The 24,912-nt window shown below is 38.1% G+C and overlaps 1 protein-coding gene across 3 annotated transcripts in view; it reads left to right on the forward strand.

The window, feature by feature from the left end:
• Positions 1–706: 706 nt before the first annotated feature.
• The window catches only part of LOC143034022 (putative glutamate receptor), a 29,057-nt gene continuing 4,851 nt past the window's right edge, over positions 707–24,912 (forward strand). For 2 of the 3 annotated variants that reach the window (XM_076199866.1, XM_076199868.1), the window contains exons 1-11: positions 707–814; positions 1,973–2,098; positions 2,666–2,853; positions 3,285–3,449; positions 4,022–4,305; positions 7,910–8,024; positions 8,123–8,257; positions 8,458–8,587; positions 8,961–9,104; positions 16,058–16,206; positions 18,761–18,931. In XM_076199866.1, the coding sequence (XP_076055981.1) occupies positions 730–814; positions 1,973–2,098; positions 2,666–2,853; positions 3,285–3,449; positions 4,022–4,305; positions 7,910–8,024; positions 8,123–8,257; positions 8,458–8,587; positions 8,961–9,104; positions 16,058–16,206; positions 18,761–18,931 (1,692 nt within the window). In that variant the 5' untranslated portion in view covers positions 707–729. The remainder of the gene's footprint in view (positions 815–1,972; positions 2,099–2,665; positions 2,854–3,284; positions 3,450–4,021; positions 4,306–7,909; positions 8,025–8,122; positions 8,258–8,457; positions 8,588–8,960; positions 9,105–16,057; positions 16,207–18,760; positions 18,932–24,912) is intronic. The other variant, XM_076199867.1, reaches the window with a different exon arrangement.

The following is a 24,912-nucleotide window of genomic DNA, read 5'->3' on the forward strand; positions in this document are numbered from 1 at the left end:
CGCACTGGGAATAGCCCTCTTTTATACGCTATTATCTTTTCATTTTCTTACAGACATTCTTCCCCTCCCACAAAAACCGTTACCGCGCGAGCTCCACCGCAAGGACTCGAACCTTTGCCGTTACGACTGCTTTTTCTGAAACAAAGTCGATTACATCGAGCCACCCAGGCCGTACAAAAGGAACCATCCGATTCTCGAACAGGAGGTTCCCCGACGGTACTACGGTAGCTCGGTCTCTATTCTAATTTCATCGAGCCTTTATTATGGCGAGCCATCCGACAAGTTGTGTGTCATTTTGACAAATGGAAATAAGCTCCACCGAAAGGACTCGAACCTTTGCCGCAGCGACTGCTTATTCTGAAGCAAAGGCGATAGCATCGAGCCACCCAGGCCGTACAAAAGGAACCAACCGATTCTTGAATAATGATGTATGCCTATCAGCCTCAAGATAACTTAAAAATTCCCTCACGTTCATTTAAAAAGTATAATCATAATTAATGATTGGTGATATGTACAAATGAATAATCGTAAATAATTGATAATAGATATTTGACAATTATTTATAATGATCATTAATAACAAATAAGAATGAATGAAAAGGTAATCTGATCAGACATGGTGTACACACATGTACAGTAGTCACGCCATAGCATCTCACGCCTTTTTCCCTTCGCCAGGCACACAGCGTCTTGACGTCAGAGGCACCTCGGTCTTCTTCGCTTGAGCGTCATGACGTCTGCTCATGTGTTGATGACCTTCCTCCTGTGTATGACTTACGGAAGGAACCTGACTTATGAAAGCAGCCCGGGCTTTGGTGAGGATGGTGTGAAATTCCGATAACATACGAGTATATGTATACACACACACGTGCGCGCGCGAGTTCAAAGCTTGCACACGGCCGGGCTTGATTGTTTGAACATACGGTACATACTGAGCACTGTATAGCCCAAGGTCCATATAATACTATATAGACCTTGGTATAGCCTACCATCGCCTGGCATTTTGAAATTATTTGAGGATTTTACAGAATATTTGGCATTTCCTTCATTTGTCGAGGCATTATTCACTATGCATTTTATTATCGAAAGTAAATACTTCTTCATAGTAAGAAATATATATATGTTCTAATTTTGTACATATTACTGAAGGAATTCATATCGAAGGAAGTTGCCACGAATGTGATCCCACTGGTTTTATACGTTATATACATTACTGGTTGTATAATTAGTGGTGGGATTAAAAAGATTATCAATAGGTTCTCCCCTGTGCCAGTAGCATCCATATATCACATAGGCTGTATAAGTCAGTTTTAATAACCGGTTCGCGAAGCTTGTGAAATTCCAAGAACAGGTTCATACGAACCAGTAAGGACCGGCTGAATCCCACCACCGTGAAGGATTTGTAAAAGTAAAGGGTAAGCATAATATCCAAGTAGAAGAGATAATGCAGGGTTATAAATAAAAGACATTTAACAATATTTTTTCTAGTAATATAATGTTGACTATTTGCGAGCAATATGGTGACCCCTGGTAATTTTTTTGTGTTCGCGACCTCAGGGTTGGGAAAATTGGACACAAATTCTTATGTTTTTCTATCTGTAGGATATTGTGTACGATAAGGTTTTGTCAGAGGGTACGGGATGAAATTCAACAGATCGGATTCTTCATAACTCATAACCTCTTCCTGCTTTGTGGACCTACTTCGTGGACACTGTCTCGACCTGAACAGGGTCTCGGCAAAACAGACCATAAACATTGTAGTCCTAATATTGTTGGGTCCTGTATAAGTTTGATTATATTGTTCCAGACCTATGCAAGTCGTGAAAATCAAGCTCCCACCTGCAAACCACTTGTTTTAGGCTGATTCCTATACATCCTTACCCTGTTCTTTCACCATGTCTTACCGCTTCCTTTGCTGTCCTTATGGTTCTGTTGTAAACCTTTTCTAATATATCCTTTTTTCATATTTGTAGGAAATCTGATTCAGTTTGGTGTTTCCTTTGAAGTCAGCATCTCTACTGAAGTGGAAAATGTGCTCTTTCTGTTGAACTCTTCAGACCAAGCCTTCGTGTTCATCGTTTATGAACCACAAACGGAATGTACGTTTCCCTGAACCCACAACTAGCCATAAATTAGTCTGATCTTTGGACAAAGTGGTGGAACCTGAACACAAAATTTCATACCCTCCTCAATCTATTTTGAATGACTTTATTATCAGGATATTTGAATGTCTGCAACTCAATATCCTATTGAGCATGTGGTAATGTTCATAGATAAATAGCCATCTCCTATTTTAGATTCAAATTAAGACCATCATCATGGCAAAGGGGTTTTAATTATTTTAGAATGGAATACAGCCTCTTGCTCTGTGAGATTGCCAGATGTCAGCAACATGCTTAACTTTTTGTCAGGCAAAATAACTTTTAGTATTTTATTGCTTATTGCCAAAATATCCCATTCAGTTATGGAATTACCCTCTGCCTATTGAAAGATTAAACCAATCCTGATGCAACTGTAGGACTTTTAGTATATTTTTATCAGGTTTCTTTTATTCAACTGAGCTGTCCTCTGCCCATAAAAGTCTCACCTTTCTTCTTACATACATACATACATATACCAAGGCTTTTTCCCCCTTACAAGGTTTTAGTTCTGCATTCTCTTTTCAGACCTCATAGCACCTTTGGCCCATCGACTGAGTTCTTCCTCTAAAAGCCTGCTCCTCCGCCAACTGAATCACTCCCAAGAACTGAGCCATATCCATGACTTGGTTAGCCAGAATTTGCTTTACGAGTACAAACAACACCTGGTCCTTCTTCTCCAAAGGCAAGATCTAATTCTGGAATTGTTCTGGCAAGTTAGTAGGTTTCTAGGTCTTGGTTCCTTGGTGGTATTTACTTGGTTGTATTCACATAATTGTAACAATTTGTGGGAGTGGGTCTACTTCTACATAATTCAGGCCATCAACATATACACTTTCAACTGAAGGAAACCCTTTCCTGTGGTCATAACTCATTCCAATAAACACTTTGACATACAAGCTTATTTTGGCTATTCCTAGGTGATTTTACTTAGCTAAAAGAATCCTCCCCTTCTTTCCTGCAGCCAAAATAACAATGATAAAATATCTGCAACTCTTGATTGGTTGGTCCTGATTGTGTTTTGCACTCACATTCAAATCCAACAGCCATCAGTGACTGCTACTACCCTTGTAGCCCATACAAATATGATGGCCTTAGTCACAGCTATGTATCAACTGGTGCAGGTTCCTCTGTTTTATGTCAACAGGTGAAGGAGCAAGCCCTAGAGTCTCCACGCCTGAGATGGTATGTGCCGATGATGTCACAGGAAACACTTGAGGGCCTAGAGGCCCTCCTGAGAGAGGGGTCCTGGGTAGCTGGAAGTGTAAAGCACAAGGACAGATTTAACATCTTTTCCACTCGCATTGATCTTGTGAGTATAACTTTTTTCAGTTGATGTTAACCCTATTATTGTGGGAGGTTTCCCCTAGTTGAATACAATTGCATACACATCTGTAGTGAAAGGATTTATTGAAATAACTTTTAACCCTCAGGCTGTAGTAGGTTTCTCTCAGCTGAGTAGTTTTCTTGGAAGTGTCAGAATAGGACACAAGTTTCCTTCACAGTAAAGAGACATGAAAAATATAAAATTGTTAACTGTGAAAGCTGACTTCAATTCTCAACCCTTTTCATCTCTTGTGTGTTGTTGACACCAGTGCAAATTCTCTTCTCTGAGTGAATTATAGGCTGAACTAATGGCCATGGTTTTCCTGGGAGCTGTAGGTTTTCTACAAGAAAGAACCGAGTCAACAGATTAATTGATTGATTGGGTTGTTATGTTCTGTATTGATTTATACTTTGTTGCACTGTATTCATTATACTCACTTGTGATAAGTTGTATTATACTGCATTGCAATGTGTTGTGCTATAGTTTTCTGTGTTGTACGTTACTGACAAGCATTGTAATGAAAATTATGAATGACCTGATATAATTTTGTAATACAGAACGGTTCAGTAAAGTTGGTACAACTTGGCTTTGCTTCATTAGAAGCTCACACAATGTCAAGGCAGCAAGATCAATCAAGGAAGAGATACTTGAGAGAAAGGATCTTCCCAGACCTGAATGATTACTACCGAGACTTCCAAGGGCGCAGGGTCATCGCAGCCGCTCTTTCGAATACCCCGTGGTATACAATCAAAACCACAACTTCTGAAAATGGCAGCCATGTGGAATTCGAAGGCATTGATGTTAATATTGCCAGGGCACTGTCAGATCACCTCAACTTCACGTAAGCCTGCTGGGTTCAGTAAGTCCAATCATATTCCAAAATCTGCAGTTCTGTTTGTAAGAGCAGTACGGACTGACTGTATTAATATGAAATTACCTTGTATGTTTAGGTATGCTGTGTCCTTTCTGTAAGTTTTCATTCTGTTACTTAATTTTACACTATTCATTCCATTCATCCATGTCTTGCTTGTTGTCACTGTAAAATCCATGCCCAGCCAGTAGATCAGTTTTGATTATTTGCTTCACATTGCAAACCTACATTTGAATCCAACAGCTACTCCATGTGGGGTACTGACTGCATAAATTAGGCAGTCAATGTTTTAAGGACTTTAGTGACATCATTAGTGACCAAAGTCACTCAGCATTAGAGACTAATTTTATTTTAAATTAAAATTTAACTTCTATTTGTCCTATCTACTGTCCTATCTACTTGCCACCTCTTCATTGCATTTAATCCAGGGCAGTTGGCAGATGCATGGGACAGGTGGAGGGGAATGAAATGTGTAGGCATAGGTACTTGCCTCTGACTTACCTACTTCCCTTTAAAGAGGGAAAAAAAAACTCTCGGTATATAGATAGACCTCTTCAACACAATATTGATGCCAGTGATATAGCTGCTGGCTATTGCTTAAAAAAATATCAGAAACACTCGTGGAATTATAGATGATGTCGTAAAGAATAGTGCTTGTCTCAGTTTCACAAGGGTGAATAGAATCATTAACCATTAATTTCACACAACGGGATTAAAAAATGTTCGTAGTAGCGGGGCTCATTTTGACATTTCACGGAAGTTCTCCTGACGCAATTGAGTTGAACGAACTGTTACACTCAGTTGCACAAAAGATTTTTCTCTTTGTACTATGTCCACACAATGCTTTTGGGCGAACTATGACTAAACCAGTAAGTGATCTCGGTATTTTTGTAAGGGGAAGAGTATATGAAGTCACTTGTTCCTTCAACACTTATGCATTCGAGTGGACTGGTAATGTTCTGTGTGTGTTGCCCACTAAGGGATTAGAGTATGCGTAGTTATTTTTGGGTCAACCTCACTGAACACTGGAATTCACCTTTTATGTCTCATTGATTTCGGAGTTAGCTGGCATTCTGCTGCCACCAGTGATGTTGTTCCTAGTGAATTAATCAAATATTAGAGAGTTTGCTTTGTCTATAGGTGTTCGATACATTCAGCAGACCTCCCTCAATCTGCTTTCCACCTACTGACTGCTGGCCCCCTTGTTCACTTCTGGTTTGCACTAGTTGAACTGCCGACAAAGCATTATTTGATGGTGGTTGGCAGCCTCACAATTATTCACAACCAAGTCTAGTGACATTGTAGTTAATCATTCATATATGGTATCATATTTTTATTATAAAGATGTGCAGTTGTTTCTTGTGATTCAATTATTATCCATATTAATCTAACTACGGATTATAGTGGGTATGTAGGAAAAGGTGTTGTTTGGTATCAGAGTATTTCATGGTTTGGTCACGTGAAGGAAGAGCTTAGGGGCGTGTGTGTATGTATGTTCATATGTGTGTTGCAATGTAGTTTTCCATGGGCAATGTTCCAATATGTGAGGTTATAGGTATATGGTTACACACTGAGTTTACATGCAGTTAGTTAATCATGAGGTTACCTTTACATCTGACCTGATTGTTGTAATATTTGTCCCAGAGTCTCATTACCTTATAATTGCATTTATGTCCAAGTAGATAGTAGTGAAAATACTTCAGGTATTATTCTGTTAAACATTGCAATGGATCATGAAATAATCCAGTGGGTCAAAGATGTGAAAAGTGTAACCTTTTGGTTTGTGTAGGCTACATAAGGGCGACTTAATGTGGGCGAGATAAACTCCAAAACTGGAATTTCTTCTATTTATCTATAAACACACAATCTGGAGTTATTAACAAGAGATGTATATATGGGCAATATACAATAAGTGCCAGGCCTTGACCTAGGGCACAACTGGCTGGCAGCCTCTCGGCCTGCTCAGCTCTACCACTCTTGGTGACATAGGTATTGTTAATAAAAGGGATAAGTAGGGTGTTGTAAGTAAAGGTGTTAGTTGCTATTCTTAGGCTTTGGAGTTAGTTCTACTTATTGGGGTTAGTCGTATGGTTGGTGGGTATGATTAGACATGGTATATATATATATATATATATATATGTCAGCTTATGGGTTATATAATAGGGGCAGTTATAATAAAGGGGGTTTAATGGGTTAGTCTGGTGACATTGGGTATCTATATCTTGTTTGTCTTGAAATCTGCTGCATTAAATGTATGTTCTGGGAAAGCAAGGTCAGCTAGAGGGGGAGGTAGTGCCATGTTGCAAGCATGTGGATCATGTGCGTGGTAGGTGATGGTTGGTAATGGTTACAAAAGAATAAAAAGAAATAACACTGTAGCAAGATTGGAATAACTGTTTACCAGTGACTGTGATGGAAGAAGTGAATGATAAGGCACATTTGTTGTGCAAAAGAGGAGATAAAACTAGCATTAAAAAGTACAAAACCAGAAAGGCATCTGGGTGGTATGGTTATAGTGGAATAGCTATTGATATTGGTTCTCATGTGGAGTGTCTGGCAAAGGGAAGAATAATTAATGTGTGTTTAAGATAATGAAGTGTACCAGTGGATTGGAGGAGTGGATGCATACTTTCTTTATACAAGGGTAAGGGGGTAAGTATAAATGTAGTAGTTTTAGAGTGATCACTATTGAGTGTTGTCAGCAAGGTTTACAGGGGTATGTTACTAAGATGGTAAGGAAGGGAAGGAGGGAGTGATTGTGGCACAGCAGTGCAGGTTTAGGGAAGGAAGAGGTTGTGTAGATCAGTTGTTTGTAGTGAGACATATATGAAAAAAAGTATTTGGCAAAATAATTTTTGGGGGAGAGGGCTTTTAATGGATATAGAGAGAGCATATACAGTATGTACTGCGAGTGAAGGTTTGTAGGAGATCAGCAGTTTTGATAAGAGTAGTGGGGCATGTGTAAGCTAGGAATGCTACTCTGAGAGGAGTTTAGCTTTTTTTTATTCCTGAGTATTGACACTTCTGAAGACTTTTTTTAACTAACACTTGTATCTTTGAATGGGATCTAAAACCCCCTCACTAGGTGTGAACAATATATACAAGAAAATATTTGAGGAATGAGCACATGTACATTCTACATATGTTTCTAGCTGTATATCATAAAATCATGGTTTACCACCATTTGTGCTTGGTCTATCCAGTTAGAAAGACTACAAATAGTAATAAAATACTCAAAACTGAACATTTTAGATAAATAATTTCTGTTTAGAATCTGCCAAACCCTTTCTTATATTTGCTGAAAACTCTTTTGACATAGTTGTGTTTTCTAGGGATTGTGTTGCAATGAAGAAAATGTAGTTTTATGCAGTTTGACGAGCAAATGGTGGCAGGAGACAAATCTAGATAACTAAGACCCCTTCAGGCAGGAATTTGCCCCCTCACCTTCATAAATCACCCATCCATAACTGAAAAGAAAATCCTTAAATGCATCAACATACTGAAGAAATTAGCCTCTGAGGGAGGATATGACATTTTCTCGCTATTCCTGTGTGTTCTTTGCCCCACCCTCTAGGTTCCAAGTGGTCACATCACCCGATGGAAAGTGGGGGGGACCCACACCTGACGGGACCATCACGGGTATGATTGGCATGGTGGCTCGGCATGAGGTAGACTTTGCCATTGATGCGGTAAGTCACTCCCCCCCTCTCTTGTCCATCTGTTATCACAATACAAATTGAAAGACAGAACCTTAATCTCCCTCAAAGCTAACTCACCTGGCTTGCAGTTTACAATCACATCAAAACGGGAGACAGTGGTCGATTTTTCCAACCCTTACTATATTGCCAGTACAACTTTAATCTCCCGAGCCCCTGAAGAAAAGGACCGATCCCTAGCCATCTTCAGGCCATTCTCTTTAACGGTAATTAATGCATCATGCTTCATTCCCATAGTGTTTTCTTGCATATGTATGTGCACCTGCACAAACTAATAAATGGAATTGCATAGATACACACAGCAACACTAGCAGAGCTCTGCAAGGGTCAGTACTGGCACTTGTAATAATGATCATTTGGTTCTTAAACCAAACTGGTTATCTTGCCTGTTTTCCATTACTTCCAGGTTTGGATAACTCTTCTTGTGTTGACGGCCATTATTGGTTTCCTTGTATTTCTTGTCAGCCTTCTTGCCAACTTGGCAGAGGGCTCCTCCATGTCGTCCCTAAAAGTATTCATCAATGGACCCAGTCAAGGTATTATTTGTATAGTTATGATCTACAATTGACTTCTGCCATTGGCTGGAATTTGTGAAGAAATCTGATACCTGTATTTTCAGCAGTTTGAAAAAGACAAGCCATAAACCAGAGATTATAAGACCAAGCGGGAAGTGGAATGAATACTTTATATATATAAAGTTGTGATTTAACACACATGCTTATGTATTCTCACCATTTATAAGATACAGCTACAGAGCAATAACTGAGTAAATCATACTTACTATAAGAGACTTTTCATGTTCTCAGACTATAGAAACTATTGATTGTGTCTTTGTTCTGCCATGATGTGTTAGTGCCAACCATGAAGTATTAAACCCTGTGGTTCTAACACCATATATCCATTTATCAGTTCCAACATCCATCCAACTCCTGTTCCGGTACTCCTTCAACTTCTTCCGATGTATCGTCAACCAGGGCAACCAGCTTGAACCCCTCCAGGCAGCTCCTCGCATTGTCTCCATTGCCTGGTACTTCTTCTGCCTCAACATGTACAGTAAGGATCAAGTTTGTTTCCATACAAAATGTCTATTCACTGTAATTCCACTTGTTCTTCAGTTGGTTCCTTAATACACTTATGCCCAGAATTTATCCTCAGCTGAGTAGAATTACCAGATTCTGAAACAGATTTAACACACTCAAGTAAGTAATACTTAATCCCTTCACTCTGGGCCAAAATCTCGCAGGCAGCATTAGCTGCCAGACGTGCAATGTTGCGTCATAATGCTCGCATTATAAAAAATAAAGTCACCGCTGTATTGCTCATTCTCTCTTTCACCCGTGAATTTTGATAACCATAGAAAATATGATGAAGCCAGTTTACAGAGTATGGGGGTCACGCACGTACAACTACAATAAATATAATCAAGACGCCGACATCGGCATCCTCATATACCCACTTGCTCTTCATGACGCCGACGTAGGTGTCATCATATTGAAGGGGTTAATTTTAATATACAGGAAAGGTGCTTTGATTGTAAGTTGCATCTATTTTCTCCAACTGTCATACCGAGGTTTGGGTTTGCTTATGGTTTTAACTTGAGTTATGTCATCTTCTAAGCTCTTCCAGGAATCTATGAATCTGTACAGAAAACTACATTACTTGACAGCCTTTAAACATTGGTCTTCTTCAATTTGTTCCAATGATATCATGGTGTGCCTCCCATTCCAAACCAAAAGATATTCTTTGTCAGTTTTATCTTCTCCCTTTAAGGATCTGAACAAAGGATTACAAAGGCGGAGCATGCCGACAGGAGACCTTTTAGTCCATATCTAGGTCGGATGCGAAAAAAAAAAAAAATAATAATAAAATAATAAATAAAAACTATAATAATGTAAATAATAAATAAAATACATAAATGAATGCATAGGTATAGTTAAATAATAAACAAACAGGTAAATAGTAAATAATAATAAATTGACATATAACTAATAACACTAGTCTACAAGGTTTTGGTGTTCAGGAAATAAAAGTCAATCCTATAGGAAATTGGTCTCCTGAATCCAAAAATAACCTTCATTTTGACCAATCAGGTCTAGTTTTGAAGTTACCGAATTTTCGTATAATCACAATGTGCGTACATCCACTCTAATTTTCTTTGCCATATCTAATTCTAATTTTCTATTTTTCAAGAATTTTTGAGATGTGGTGAATTCAGCAACAGAAAATGAGCAAGATGTCGTCTTCCAGAAGGTTTTGCGTAAATTCTCCAAATGTGTTTTGTCACGTTTGTGGAGAATACACTTTGCCTGAAAATCGGAAAAACATCACGGACTTTGTTGAAAGAGCTTATATGGCATATTTTGGGGTCAAGCTGGGAGACCAAGATAAATACTGGGCACCACATAGTATTTGCAAACAATGTACAGAGCATATGCGACAGTGGACTAAAGGGACAAGGAAAAGTATGAGATTCGCTGTACCAATTGTGTGGCGGGAGCCCAAAAATCACCTAGACGACTGCTACTTTTGTGCCCTAAATTTGAAGGGTGTTAACAGGAAAAACCGACAAACGCTTGAGTATCCTAATCTTGCCTCAGCTATCAGACCGGTTCCACACAGTGAAGAGCTTCCTATTCCTGTCTTCAGTGTCTTGCCTCAGATAACTTTGCCCTCAACTGAAGAAATCTCATCACCTAAAGATGACACTGGAGACGAAGACTTTTCAGGTACGACTTTACCTCAGCTTTTCTCCCAGGAGGAGCTGAATGATCTAGTTCGTGACTTGAACCTCCCAAAAAACTCAGCAGAACTGTTGGCTTCCCGACTGAAAGAAAAGAATCTTCTAGAGAATGGTGTCCGTATAACCTTTTATCGGAGTCGGCATGAAGAGTTCCTTTCTTTCTTTATAAAAGAGGGAGAGTTGGTTTATTGCAGAGATATTAGTGGGCTTCTTAAAAAACTTGGTATTGAGGAATATAAACCAGATGAATGGCGTCTTTTCATAGACAGCTCTAAGCGTAGTTTAAAAAGTGTATTGTTGCACAACGGGAATTTGTATGGCTCTGTCCCACTTGCCCACTCAACAACTCTTACGGAAAAATATGAAGAAATTAAGTTAGTTTTAAAGAAGATACGGTACCATGATCATAAATGGGTCATCTGTGTTGACTTGAAGATGGTGAATTTTCTCATGGGACAGCAATCTGGTTATACCAAATACCCATGCTTTCTTTGCATGTGGGACAGCAGAGACCGAGTAAACCACTATGTTAAGAAAGACTGGCCGCCTCGAACAAATATGGTTCCATGTAGAGCTGTCAATATATTGGAAGAACCTTTAGTTGAGCGAGATAAGATCATTTTCCCCCCTTTGCACATCAAACTCGGACTGATCAAGCAGTTCGTCAAAGCTCTTGACAAAAATGGGGAGTGTTTCAAATATATCTGCTATGTATTTCCAGAACTGACGATTGAAAAACTGAAAGCAGGGATCTTTGATGGACCACAAATCCGTAAGCTCTTGAAGGACACAAACTTCATGAAAACGATGAGTGAACCTAAAGCATCAGCATGGCGCACATTTGTTGAAGTAGTGCAAAATTTCCTTGGGAACCACAAAAGTGACAACTGTAAGAATCTTGTTGCCAACTTAATATCAACTTTTGGTGAAATTGGTGCAAATATGAGCATCAAAATGCATTTTCTTTTCAGTCACTTTGATCATTTTCCTGAAAATCTCGGAGATGATAGCGATGAACAAGACGAACGATTTCATCAGGACATCAAGGAGATGGAAACTCGGTACCAAGGACGTTGGGACTCTGTGATGATGGCAGACTACTGCTGGTGTTTAAAACGAGATTCACCAGCAGCTCAACATTCACGGCGCACAAAGAAACGTAAATTTATTCCTTGAATTTTCTGCCATAAAACTTTTATTTTATTTTTATATTTGTGCTCTTTTCTGTATAATGACCTCGCTATTTCTTCCTATGTTTTGCTCATGTATGAATAAAATACTTTGTTAAGGAAACAGTCTTGTTTAATTCCAAAAGCCACCAAATATCAATTGTCGTATACTGTTCGAGAAGATTTTATGAGGATTTTTATCATCCAACGTAACTAAAATGGAAATAAGAAGAGTCAAAAAACTAGACCTGATAGGGAAAAACTGAATTAATTTTTTAATTTAGCAGGCAAAACCACTTCAGAATTCGCTAAAATATCTCAAACACCAGGCAAAAAAAAATTTTTTTGTTGCCCAGTGTAATAAATGAAAATCAGACAGACAAATTATAATAAAACAAAAATAATATAAAATAATTATAATCGTTACAGCATCTTGCTTAGGTGTTTATCTAAATGATTCTTAAAGCTTCGAACTGAACTACATTGCACTACCTGTGCAGGAAGTTTATTCCATTCATTAACTACACAGTTGGCAAGTTGTTTCTACCTACTTCCAAATTGAATCTATTTCTGGACAGTTTGAGACCATTGTTTCTTGTCTGATTCTCATTCAAACCAGCCCCAATGCCAATCGACTAATCGATTGGACCACGGATATGAGGGGGCTGCCTGGTCACAGTGGGACCCCAGTCTAGCTGCATTAATCACCGACAGAAGTCATCTAAGTGTAAGTGTAATGTGAAAATTTTGTCACTTTTGATGTTGTCAATTCCCTTTAAAATCTTAAAGACCTGTATCAAGTCACCTCTGAGTCTACGCTTTTTTAGGGAAAACAGATTCATATGTTTTAGTCGATTTTCGTATGATTTATTTTTGATATTTGGAATCAGTTTTGTGGCTCGCCATTGTACTTTTCCAGTCTGTCAATGTCTTTAATGAGATTCGGTGACCATACGAAAACAGCATATTCCAAATGTGGACGAACTAACGATTTATATAGCTTGTTAATGAGTGATGGATTTTGAAATCAAAAGATCGCGCAATGAGTCCTAGAATCTTATTTGCTTTTTCAGAGGCTGAAATACACTGCTTGGATGATTTGAGGTCGTTACTGATAATTACGCCGAGATCTTTTTCACTATCCACTCTTGTTAACGAATTTCCAAATAACTTGTAATCGTACTTACTGTTATTTTTACCTATGTGCATTACCATGCATTTACTTGTGTTAAATTTTATTAGCCACTTTTCAGACCAATCTTTTTTTATGGCAGGTCTAATGCTTTTAAGTCTCTTTTTGTATGTAGCTGCAAGGCTCAGGACCAATTTTATCTCTGCTGGTTGTATTCTCTTGATCTTGTTTATATATTTTACTTTGTGCAGAGATCATGCCAACACTGTTTATTCTAATCTAGGACAGACCAGGTGTTTTTGTTTTTTTTCGTCTCCTTGTCCATGTAATGAAAGGACACTTTTAAGCTCATCAGTAGTCTATCTCCGCATGTGGTACTCACTACACAATGGATTTCTGATCTTTGTAGGAATTAGAGAACAGATACCCACAGTGTGTAATTCACAGTAAATGGATGTTCCTCACTCTGCTGATCCAATTGGAGTCGTATCCCTCTATGGATGTTGTCATGATCACTCTTTACTTTTCAGAGTTTCTAAAAAAAAAAAAAAAATCTTTCATTAATTCAGCATATATTTACTCTATAAGAATAAGCAAACTTAACTATTGGGTGCACTCAAACCTCTTAAAGACCCCAATAATTGATATTCAGATATAACAGACAAGTCAGATGTGCGGACATACCTTTCATTAAAACAGACTTTGTCAGTTGTACAATGAAATTTGTCCAGATGCTTAAAAGAAGTTCAATTTTTTTCGTTTATGATGGATCTTGTCTGATGCATAACGAGATTCATCCAGACACTTAAAAAATGTACAAACATGTTTCATTCGTATTGGACCTTGTCAGGCTGTATTGCACTTTTTTTTCCCAGTGGTCTGATAGTCATTTATCTTTCTAGTGTCAAAGAAAAGCATTTGCAATATGATAATCAACCAGCAATAAGAAATAAATACTTCCCCCCAATTAGTTACATTAAACCCTTGATATCAGGGTAACTGATCTCAATATACAGGTAAACGTCGACTTACGATGGCATTAGGTTTCGATAGAGCCATCGTAAGACGATTTCATCGTAAGTCGATCCCCAATTTGTGTATCACTCTGTTCCGTGGTCACTGTACCTAGCCTACCTGTATATTAACCACCAGAGATACTGAATATAGCCTATTAAACATGTACAGTAGTTTATTTAATTATTTTTATCCTTTTTACCATATTCAAACACTATAATATGTATTTTCAGTACGGAACTTAAATCTCGCGGGCAGCAGCCAATGCCAGCCGTACGACGTGACGTAATAATACTCGCATCATAAAATATAGTCACCGCTTATATCGATCGTTCTCTCTTTCATCCGCGAATTTTGAAAACCACAGAGAATGGGATTCAGGGCACATTTCAGAGAATGTAAAAACACAGGGGCGACTACAATAAATATAATCAAGACGCCGATATGGCAGCGTCGCGAATCCACTTGCTCCTCATGACGCCTACGTGTGCGGCACCGTATGGAAGGGGTTAAATTATCATATCGTCGTCGTCGTCGTCGTCATCGTAAAGTCGAACAATCGTAAGTCGCGGCCATCGTAAGTCGACGTTTACCTGTACTGGATATTGGATATAACGGACAAAAAATCTGACCAGACAAACCCTCACTATAATGGATTTTCATCGTTGGAGCGAGGGATCCTCGGTTATAATCTTTGCATATAACAACAGACCCCTGTCCCCATATCATCCATTATATTGAAGGTTTACTGTAATTGTAACAAGGTTGGAGTATATATCATATGTCTGAAATTATAACTAATATTTATATGATGCAAGCATGGGTGGGAACATTATGCCAAACCAATGCCACAAAAGCCCTTAAAAATAAATCATACATATACCAAAGGTTTTTTCCCCCCTCCCTCCCTCTTATCTTAGCTCCTCCTGGATGACAGGTCATCCCTGGGTCTTGCCCACTGCCTTGGGTCAGAAGCAGTGTCGCAAGACACAACACATCCACAGCAAGGCTACTTCATTAAATCGGAGACCCCCCTCTCTCCGTCCCCTCATGCAGAAATAGAGAAAACAGGGAGAAATCCCTTCGGGCCGCGTCAGTTTATTTTTCACACATACTCCCTCACCCCCATCCCCCACCCACTCCCTGTCATGCATCACGGCATCATCCATACTCAACCATTCTCCATTCACCCCTATCTTGTCTTCTCCCATCCTTCCCCAACATACATTCCCCTCTTTCCCAATACCCCTTTTACCCCATCCATCCATCTCATCCTTGGTCACTCCCCCATGTTCACTCCTTCCACCTCTGCCTTCCACACCTCTTTATTAATCTTTCTTCACTCATTCTTTCCATGTGGCTGAGCGGGTTAGGGCGTCGTTACTTGCAGCGAAGTTCGAGGGGATGGCGGTTCGAATCCTGCCACCGGCGAAGTTGAACCAAGGGCATGGTTCATTAAATTCCACGCTACAAAGTCCTCTGTGAGGGGCAACGTCGTAGCCTTCCGATGGGAGGAGTTTGTGACGTTAAATCAATATCTCTATCTCATTTATCTATCTATCATTTATGATTTTTTTTTTTTTTTTTTTTGCATCCAACCTAGATATGAACCAAAAGGTCTCCTGTCGGCACGCTCCGCCTTTGTAATCCTTTGTAGTGTATGTCTGGATGCTCACTGTCCGAGCAGGTTAGAGCGTTGCTATTTACAACAGAGGTTGAGGTGACGGTAATTCAAGCCCTGCATGAGCAAGTTGGACCAAGGGCATGGTTTATTAAATTGCATGCTATAAACTCTTATGTAAAGGGTGCAGTTTTAGCCTCCTGATAGGGGTAGTTTGTAACATTAAACTGAATCATCATCATGTATGTATGAATGTATGCATGTATGTATATGTGTATTTCTGTATGCATTTATCGTTGCACTAAAATCTGATAAAGCATTATTTTTCAGTTGTTTACTCTGGTATCCTGACATCGTTCCTGACCCTGCCATCCTATGAAGACCCCATTGACTCCCTGACAGACATGTATGATGCCACCCAGGAACGTGGCTACATTATGGGTCTCCTTCCAGGCTCTTCACAGGAACACCTCTTTAAAGTAGGATCATGGTCTATAGGAGCTTTGATTGAAATAGGAAGTGATTTTTATATAATTTTTCATATATGATGTTTATTAATTATAATGATAATGGTAATGAGTTGAATGTGAGTGCAAGGGACCTTGGGGTAATGGAGACTTGCATATGAATGGAGGAGTGGATGTAAAAGTGAATCACAGAGTAAAAGAAATGAGTTTAAAGTCTGGGTGAAATGAAAAGTGTTATGAGAAATAGGTATTCATGTTGATGTATAGAGCAGAAATTTGGAGTGTTATGGATCCAGAAAGAAATAAACTAAATGTATTCAAGATGGGATATCTAAGAAATGTGATAGGTTTTACAATAATGGATATATTTGGAAATATGGAGGTTGAATGAAAAATGGGTGAGAGAGAAGGTTTGTTAGATAGGGTAGACTGAAGAATAATGAGTTGATTAAGGCAGCTTAAACAATTGGGAAAGACTAACAAAGAGAGTGTGGAGGGCAAAAGTAGGTGAAATGAGAGGGAGTCTAAGAATGAAATGTATGGGAGGGATGAAGAGAGATTTGTATAAGTACAATTTGTCTGTTAAGCAGAGAAGAGAATGAAAAAAAGGAGGTTGTTTGTGAATTAGTGAATGGATTATACAAACTGAGGGGTTTTTCTCATATGCTTTATAGATGAATGGATTTGGTGAAGCAGTTAGAGCAAACCAGCTTTGACTGTCAGGTTCTGCAGTGGAAAAATGTTACCATATTGGAAAAATGTTACCATACTGCACTGTTTTTGACTCAAACAGTATGGAGGTGTACAGGATGACCTTTCATTCCCAAGTATGGACAGAATAAAAGTTACTGAATACAATAGGAATATCTGTTCAGCAAATGAGCAGGGAAGAAAGAATTCAAAAGATAGAAGTGAGTGAAGATAAAATTGAAATGAATGAAAGGATAACACAATTCAAAAAGATGCCCTCCTGATTTTTTATGAAGAAGAGCTGGGGCAAATGATAAAGCTATTGGGATAAATCATCCCTGTTATTGGGCCCTGTTGTGGAAGTGATGTGCCTCATTGCATTGTCCTAACCTAAACAGTGTTGCAAGGGACAGGAATTAATTTTCATTCACTCTGCACAAAGTAGTGAGACCGCCTCAAAATTTATACCATCAGTTGTGGTGTATAAGTTTACTTTTTAAACATAAGAAAAGGTGCTTCTGAAACTTAGGGTATATATATGAACCCCTATCACAGAATGGTAAACAAGCTGATAAAAAATAAATTGTGCATCACTCTGACTCCAGCCGGTCATAACATGTTTCCAACAAATCAAATTGCACAATACTCTACATGAGTGTAGGGCCATCAATTAAATTGCCTTGAATTTCGTTTATTGGAAATTTGCAGCCCCACAACTGCTGGCTGTGCTCCTTGAACCCTCCCATAGACCTCTATGTTAAGAAACCTTGGATTGATATCTGTGTTTTATTAGTGTGGGACAGCTGATAGTAGTAAAGGAGGGAAGGGGTCACTGGTTGTCAGGTCTCCTTGTGTTTAACCCCTTCACAACGGGCCAAAATCTCGCGGGCAGCATTAGCTGCCAGACGTGCGATGTTGCATCATAATACTCGCATTATGAAAAATAAAGTTACCGCTGTATTGCTCTTCTCTTTCACCCGTGAATTTTGATAACCATAGAAAATATGATGAAGCCAGTTTACAGAGTATGGGGGTCACACAGGTACAACTACAATATATATAATCAAGACGCCGACATCGGCATCCTCGCGTACCCACTTGCTCCTCATGACGCCTATATAGGCATCATTGTATTGAAGGTGTTAAAGTTGGAGAAAATACAGATGAAGATGTTAAATTGATACCTTGGTCCCAGTCCAAAGGTCAAATATCAACTCCTCATGTCTGCACCTCCAAATAGAAGTGAGCAAGTTGACAAGATTTGAAGATTGCCTGAAGTGAGATGGCTCTGATATCTTTCTCACAGAACCAACTTGGGGAAGTACTGTGTTGGTCCCAGGTATGTAGTTAAAGTAGATACACTGTTTCCACCAGTTGATCTATTATAAACATTTGATCAGGATTCCATTGAATCTTAGCCCATGTCATGAGGATGGAGCAACTTAAACAGTAAATATAGGCCTGAACCAAAATTCTGAGCTTAAAATCTTGAATTCGACTTATACATCAGATCAACTTATACACCACAATTAATCATATCTATTTAAAAGGCCACCATTAGCTCAGAACCCTAAGTGGTTACTGAGTTCACCAATAAACTGGGTTGGCCCTGCTCCCTTCCAAAAAACATCAGATAAGTGGGTCCATATTTAAGAAATTGACACAATAGTATAGGTGATTTATGATAATGCTCAGGTTGTCTTGGTAATATAAGAATAAATTGTGTGCCACTGAAACCAGGAAGAAGGGATGGACTTAAGTGTAAATTATTGCTTGCACCATGACACCACATACCAAAAATAAACCATCGACCAAGAGTCTTCAGGCCTTTTATTCTTCATAAATTAATGTATTGCCCTTTCTCCTTCATCTGCAGTTTGCTGAAAACAGCATCTATGCTGACCTTTGGAAGACAGTGACAAAGGTCAATTATCTTCCACCAGTTAAACCACCAATGAAACCATTAGACAAAGCACTCCAGAAGATCCTTGCTGAACCCTTTACCTATATTGGAGATGACGTCACACTTATCATGAGGTCAGCAAAGGTTAGTGACTAATAGGTTGACATTTGGCTGTGCCCTGTATGGTACAAGCGGTAAGTTGTTATAAATGTTTGATTAGTGTGCTGCCAATGTAGTTTTTTTGTTGTATTCTGTTGATAGTACTTGAGAGATGAGAGATGTAGTTTGATGGGTGTGTGGTGTTCATGGTTCTGGCATATAAATATGTTCCTGTCATTTCCATATGTTTCATAGAAGGATTTTGGTTTCTTTGTATGTGTCCAATATTGATGTTTTCGGTGCATCCTGTGTTACTCTCAATATTCCATTTTGTAATGTTTATAAGTTGCTTATTTTCTTATTATTGATTAGTGTGCTGCCAATGTAGTGTTTTTGTTGTATTCTGTTGATAGTACTTGAGAGATGAGAGATATAGTTTGATGGGTGTGTGGTGTTCATGGTTCTGGCATATAAATATGTTCCTGTCATTTCCATATGTTTCATAGGAGGATTTTGGTTTCTTTGTATGTGTCCAATATTGGTGTTTTTGGTGCATCCTGTGTTACTCTCAATATTCCATTTTGTAATGTTTGTAAGTTGCTTATTTTCTTATTATTGATTTTTGGGAACCGTGCTGTGGAGGCATAGTTGAGGGTGGTTCTTATGAATTGCTTGATGATGCTTATTGGAGATTCTAGTGTCCAAAACCAATACTTAATATATTTAGGTTTCATTATTATTGATTCTTGCTCTTAGATCCTTGATATGTGTGCTGAAAATCATGAGTATCAAGTGTTAGGCCTAGTATTTCAGGATTCTTTTCCAATTGAAGCATTTGGCCACTTAGTTTTAATATAGGGTGTTTTTTCATTCATGGTTGTCCAGTGTAGGCAAGATCAATATTGATTTCTGGGGTAAGCTTCCATTCTGTTACTTTTTAGCCACTGTTCTGATATAGTCATATAAGTTTATGTGTTCTTTGCTGTTATTTTGTATCTACTGTACAGAGTTACTATAGTCAGGTCATCTACACCTGAAAAGAACTCTGGTGTTTAGTTCCATTTCTGCAATTGGTAGATCACTAAAGAGATTGAACAATAGAGATAAAAGTATTGTACCCTGAAGGACTCCATTATATAGTCTCTTTGTTCCTGAGATTTGGTTGTTTTGGATTACTCTGCACTGTCTTCCTATCATGAAGCTGGTTAATCACTTATTATTATTATGAATGTCTGTTCCAATTATTATTTTGGATGGTATGTGTCTAGGGACCATGTCAAAAGTTTTTTTTTTCCAATAGCTACCATAAATACTCTTTTTGATATATATGTATATATATATATTTATATATATATATATATATTTATATATGTGTGTATATATATATATATATATATATATATATATATATACATATAAATATACATAGATATATACATACATACATATACATATACCAAGGCTTTTTCCCCCTTACTAGGTAGGTAGCCAAAAAGGAAAAGGCATAAAATCATTCCCACCCATTCCATCCCTGAATACACTCCACACCCCTCCACCCTCTCTCTCATCTTAGCACCTCCTGGATGACGGGTCATCCCTGCACCTTGTCCACTGCCCTGGGTCAGAAGCAGTGTCGCAAGACACAGCACATCCACAGCAAGGCCGCTTCATTAAATCGGCGACCCCCCCTCTCCATCCCCCCATTGCATAAAAGGAGAAGACGGGGAGAAATCCCTTCGGGCTGCGTCAAATTTTACTCACACATTTTACCTCACCCCCAATCCCCCTGCCCATTCCACCTCATGCATCACAACATCATCCATATACAACCATTCTCCATTCACCCGTCTTCTGTACTCTCCCGTCCTTCCTCAACAGACATTCCCCTCTTCCCCAAGGCCCCCTTCACCCCATCCATCCACCTCATCCTAGGACGTCCCCTCATGTTCACTTATATATATATATATATATATATATATATATATATATATATATATATATATATAAAAGCCCTACACAACTTTAACCATTTTTGCCCAACCTTGTGAGTTTCCTCTTGCTGTTTCCATGTGTGTGATTCACTATGGTCTTGAATTATGTGTTGGACTCATGATTGACAGCTATTACCCATATGGATGAGAGCTCAGAACTCATACGTAGGCAATCTATCGGTAATGCTGTGACCTTACACACACACACACACACACTTTCAACGAACGGACGGCTTGAAGAACGCTCTGAAGAAAAGTGCAGATTGTGGATACCAACGCAAAGAGAAGTGCCTTTTTGTATTTGCAGGGGGGGGGGAAATTGCTCGTGAGGTAGTGGGAAAGTAAGAAAAGAGGAGAGGGGGAGGGATTGCTGGGGAAATGGAAGGTAATGAGGAGGTGGAGGAAATGGCCCTGACGGGCCGCCGGGTAGACAAAAGACCCCAAGACGAGTTGGATGATAACATGTCTAATAGGAATGTGAAGATTAGAGGTATAGATAGGAGCAATATAGCAGAAAGTGATGAGAATATTTTCAAGGGATTTAAAGAGAGTGGGGGGGACACAAACCCCCCCCGACTGACAAGACTAGAGAAGAAGGTTGATAAGGTGATCGAGGACTTGGAGAGTAGGTTAGGTCATATGAACACCATTTTAAAAAGGGTTGAAAGATTGGAAGAACTGGAAAAGGCGAATAAAAACTTAACTGATGAAATAGAAGAACTAAAAAGACAGTTAAGAGAGGTAAAGGGGGAGAATGAGGAATTGAAGAAGAATAGTAAAGAAAACAGAGAAACAATAGCTAAAGAAAGTAAAAATTGGAAGCAAACCCAAGAAGGAAATAAGATTTCATTCACTGACATAGTCAAACAGCAATTGAAAGAACATACTGAAGACTCAGTTATTAAAGTGATGAGACAAAAGGAGAATATAGTAAGGGATTTAGCAGACAAGAAGAAATGTATAATTATATTAGGAATGGAAGAGAAACACAACACAGATAGAACCACAAGAATCAAAGAGGAAAATGAAAAAGTAAGCCAATTACTAGAATCAGTTCAGGAAGATGAACCAGGTATTATGAAACAAATCGAAGAGAAATTTAGACTCGGAAAGTATAGCACAGACAAGACCAGACCAATTAAGATTAAATTCAAGTCACAAACAACGGCAGAGAATATCTTATCCAAAACAGGGAAACTAGCAACAAGTGAACAACACAAAAAGATATGGATAAAAAGAGAAATGAATAAAGAGGAAAGAGAGGAAGAAAAGCAGAAAAGACTGGAAGCTAAGGCAAAAAACGAGAACAGAACGGAGTCAGAGAAAGAGAGATTCTATTGGAGAGTAGTGAACATGAAACTAAGGAAGTTCGACATACAAAAGAAAAACATAAGGGAAACAGAGAACACAATGGAAGTGGCAGAAAACTAAGAGTGTCTTACACAAATATAGATGGATTAATAACAGGATTGAATGAGCTGAATGATTATTTGAAAGAAAAAGAACCGGACATAATGGGAATTGTAGAAACAAAATTAAAAGGCCCACTACCACCCAACAGTGTAGGACATGATGCATACAATTATTGGATTAGAAACAGAGAGAAAAAGCAAGGGGGTGGAGTTATGTTCCTGACTAAGAAGGATATAAACGTGAAAGGTGTCATATATGGAAAGAATACAGTAGAGATGATTATGATAGAAGTGGAAGACAGAGATAAGAAGAGCAGAAAATTTGTGATCAATTATGTGCCTCCGAAAACAGCCTCATGGGAGGAGAGTGAATATAAAAGTATGTTAGAGGACACAAAGATAGCATTAACTAAAATAATGGAAGACGGAGGAAGAATAGTTATGATGGGCGACTTTAATTGCAAAGAAATCTGCTGGGAAGAAATGACAGTAAAGAGTGGTGATGACTCATGGGGAAATGCTCTACTTGAGATGATTACTGACCATTCAATGACACAATGGATACAAGAGAACACTAGGTATAGAAATGAAGAAGAACCATCGAGGCTAGACTTAATAATTACATCTGAACCTAGAATAGTGGACAAGATTGAATATAAAACACCAATAGGTAAAAGTGACCACATATTGATTGAACTGGAACTTAATGAAGAAAAATATATGAAAAGAAATGAACAATATAGAAAAGGAAGAATGATGTATGAAAAAACAAACTTTGATAAAATAAGAGAATTCTTCCAACAAGAAAACTGGGAAGAAATATACAAAGAAGAAACATCAGTGGAAGAGAAATGGAATATTTTGACAAAAATTTACAAAAAAGGAGTGGAAAAGTATGTCCCAAGACAAAAACAAGAAAAAGAATATGTAAAATGCTGGTACAACAAAAGTTGTAGGGAGTTAAAAGACAAAAGAGACAAAGCCTGGACCAGATGGAAAAAAGACAGAAGACCTGAAAAATGGAAAATATATACTGGTTATAGAAATGAATATGCACAAAAGTGCAGAGAGAAAAAAAGAAAATATGAAAAAGATGTTATAGAAAAGTGTAAAGATCAACCAAAACTATTCTACAGATTTGTAAACAATAAACTGAAAAACAAACAAGACTTGGAGAAATTGAGACAAGGAGGAGTTGAATACACTGAGGAAATGGAAATGGCAGAAATTATGAACAAACATTTTAAATCAGTGTTTACAAGGGAAAATATACAACCTGAAGAGATTGAGTGGAAAGAAAAAGTCCCCCCTATGGAAGAAATAGAAGTAACAAAGAATGAAATATTGACACACTTGGGTAATTTTGATGTCAGAAAATCGCATGGGCCAGATGAAATAGCAAACTGGATTCTGAAAGAATGCAGGAATGAACTGGCAGACAAAATACATAGCATAATAAGCAGTTCCTTAAAAGAAGGAAAAGTTCCAGAAGATTGGAAAAAAGCAAATATAGTACCTATATATAAAGGAGGAAATAAAGAAGAACCTACCAATTATAGACCAGTCTCTCTAACAAGTACAATAGCAAAAATTTGTGAAAGAATTATCAAAAGTAGATGGGTAAAATACTTGGAAAAAAACAACGTACTAAATCCAAGGCAATTTGGATTCAGACAAGGACGGTCATGCATCACCAATTTAATATGTTTCTATTCAAGGCTAATAGATATAATACAAGAAAGAGATGGATGGGCTGATTGTGCATTTCTAGACCTAAAAAAAGCTTTTGACAAAGTACCACATAAGAAGTTGCTTAAGAAATTAGAATATGAAGGAGGAATACAAGGTAAATTGCTAAATTGGATGGAAGACTTTTTGCAAGAAAGAAAAATGAGAGTAGTGATAAGAGATCAGCACTCAAAATGGAATGAAGTAATAAGCGGTGTCCCGCAGGGAACAGTTCTGGCCCCAATAATGTTTGCTATATATATTAATGATATGGATGAAGGAATTGAAAGCTATATGAGCTTCTTTGCAGATGATGCAAAACTACTGAAAAGAGTGAAAACTGAAGAAGATTGTGAATCACTACAGAGGGATCTAAATAAAGTACAAGAATGGAGTAGGAAGTGGGAGATGGAGTTCAATACAAAAAAGTGTAGTATAATGGAATTTGGAAAAAGCAAAAACAGAATAGCAGGATCATATAATTTGGGAGAAGAAGGAATAAAAAAAGTAGAAAATGAGAAGGACCTGGGAGTCATTGTTATGAATAATATGTCACCTGAGAAACATATAAATAAGATTTTTGGAGAAACTTATAATTTAATAAGAACAATCAAAGTGGCATTTACATACCTGGATGAAGAAATGGTGAGGAAAATCCTAATCACCCTGATAAGACCAAGATTGGAATATGCAGCAACGATATGGTCACCAAGTACAAAAAAATGTATAAAAAAACTTGAAAGAATACAAAGAGCAATTACAAAACTGGCACCAACACTCTCAAAACTATCATATGAAGAGAGACTACAAAAACTTAAACTACAGACACTAGAGCAAAGAAGAGAGAGAGGAGATTTGATAGCTATTTACAGAATCATGAAAGGCATAGAAATTA

This window comes from Oratosquilla oratoria, chromosome 16 (genome assembly GCF_046742065.1).
Source record: "Oratosquilla oratoria isolate Oo_2021 chromosome 16, ASM4674206v1, whole genome shotgun sequence".
Taxonomy (NCBI): Eukaryota; Metazoa; Arthropoda; class Malacostraca; order Stomatopoda; family Squillidae; genus Oratosquilla; species Oratosquilla oratoria.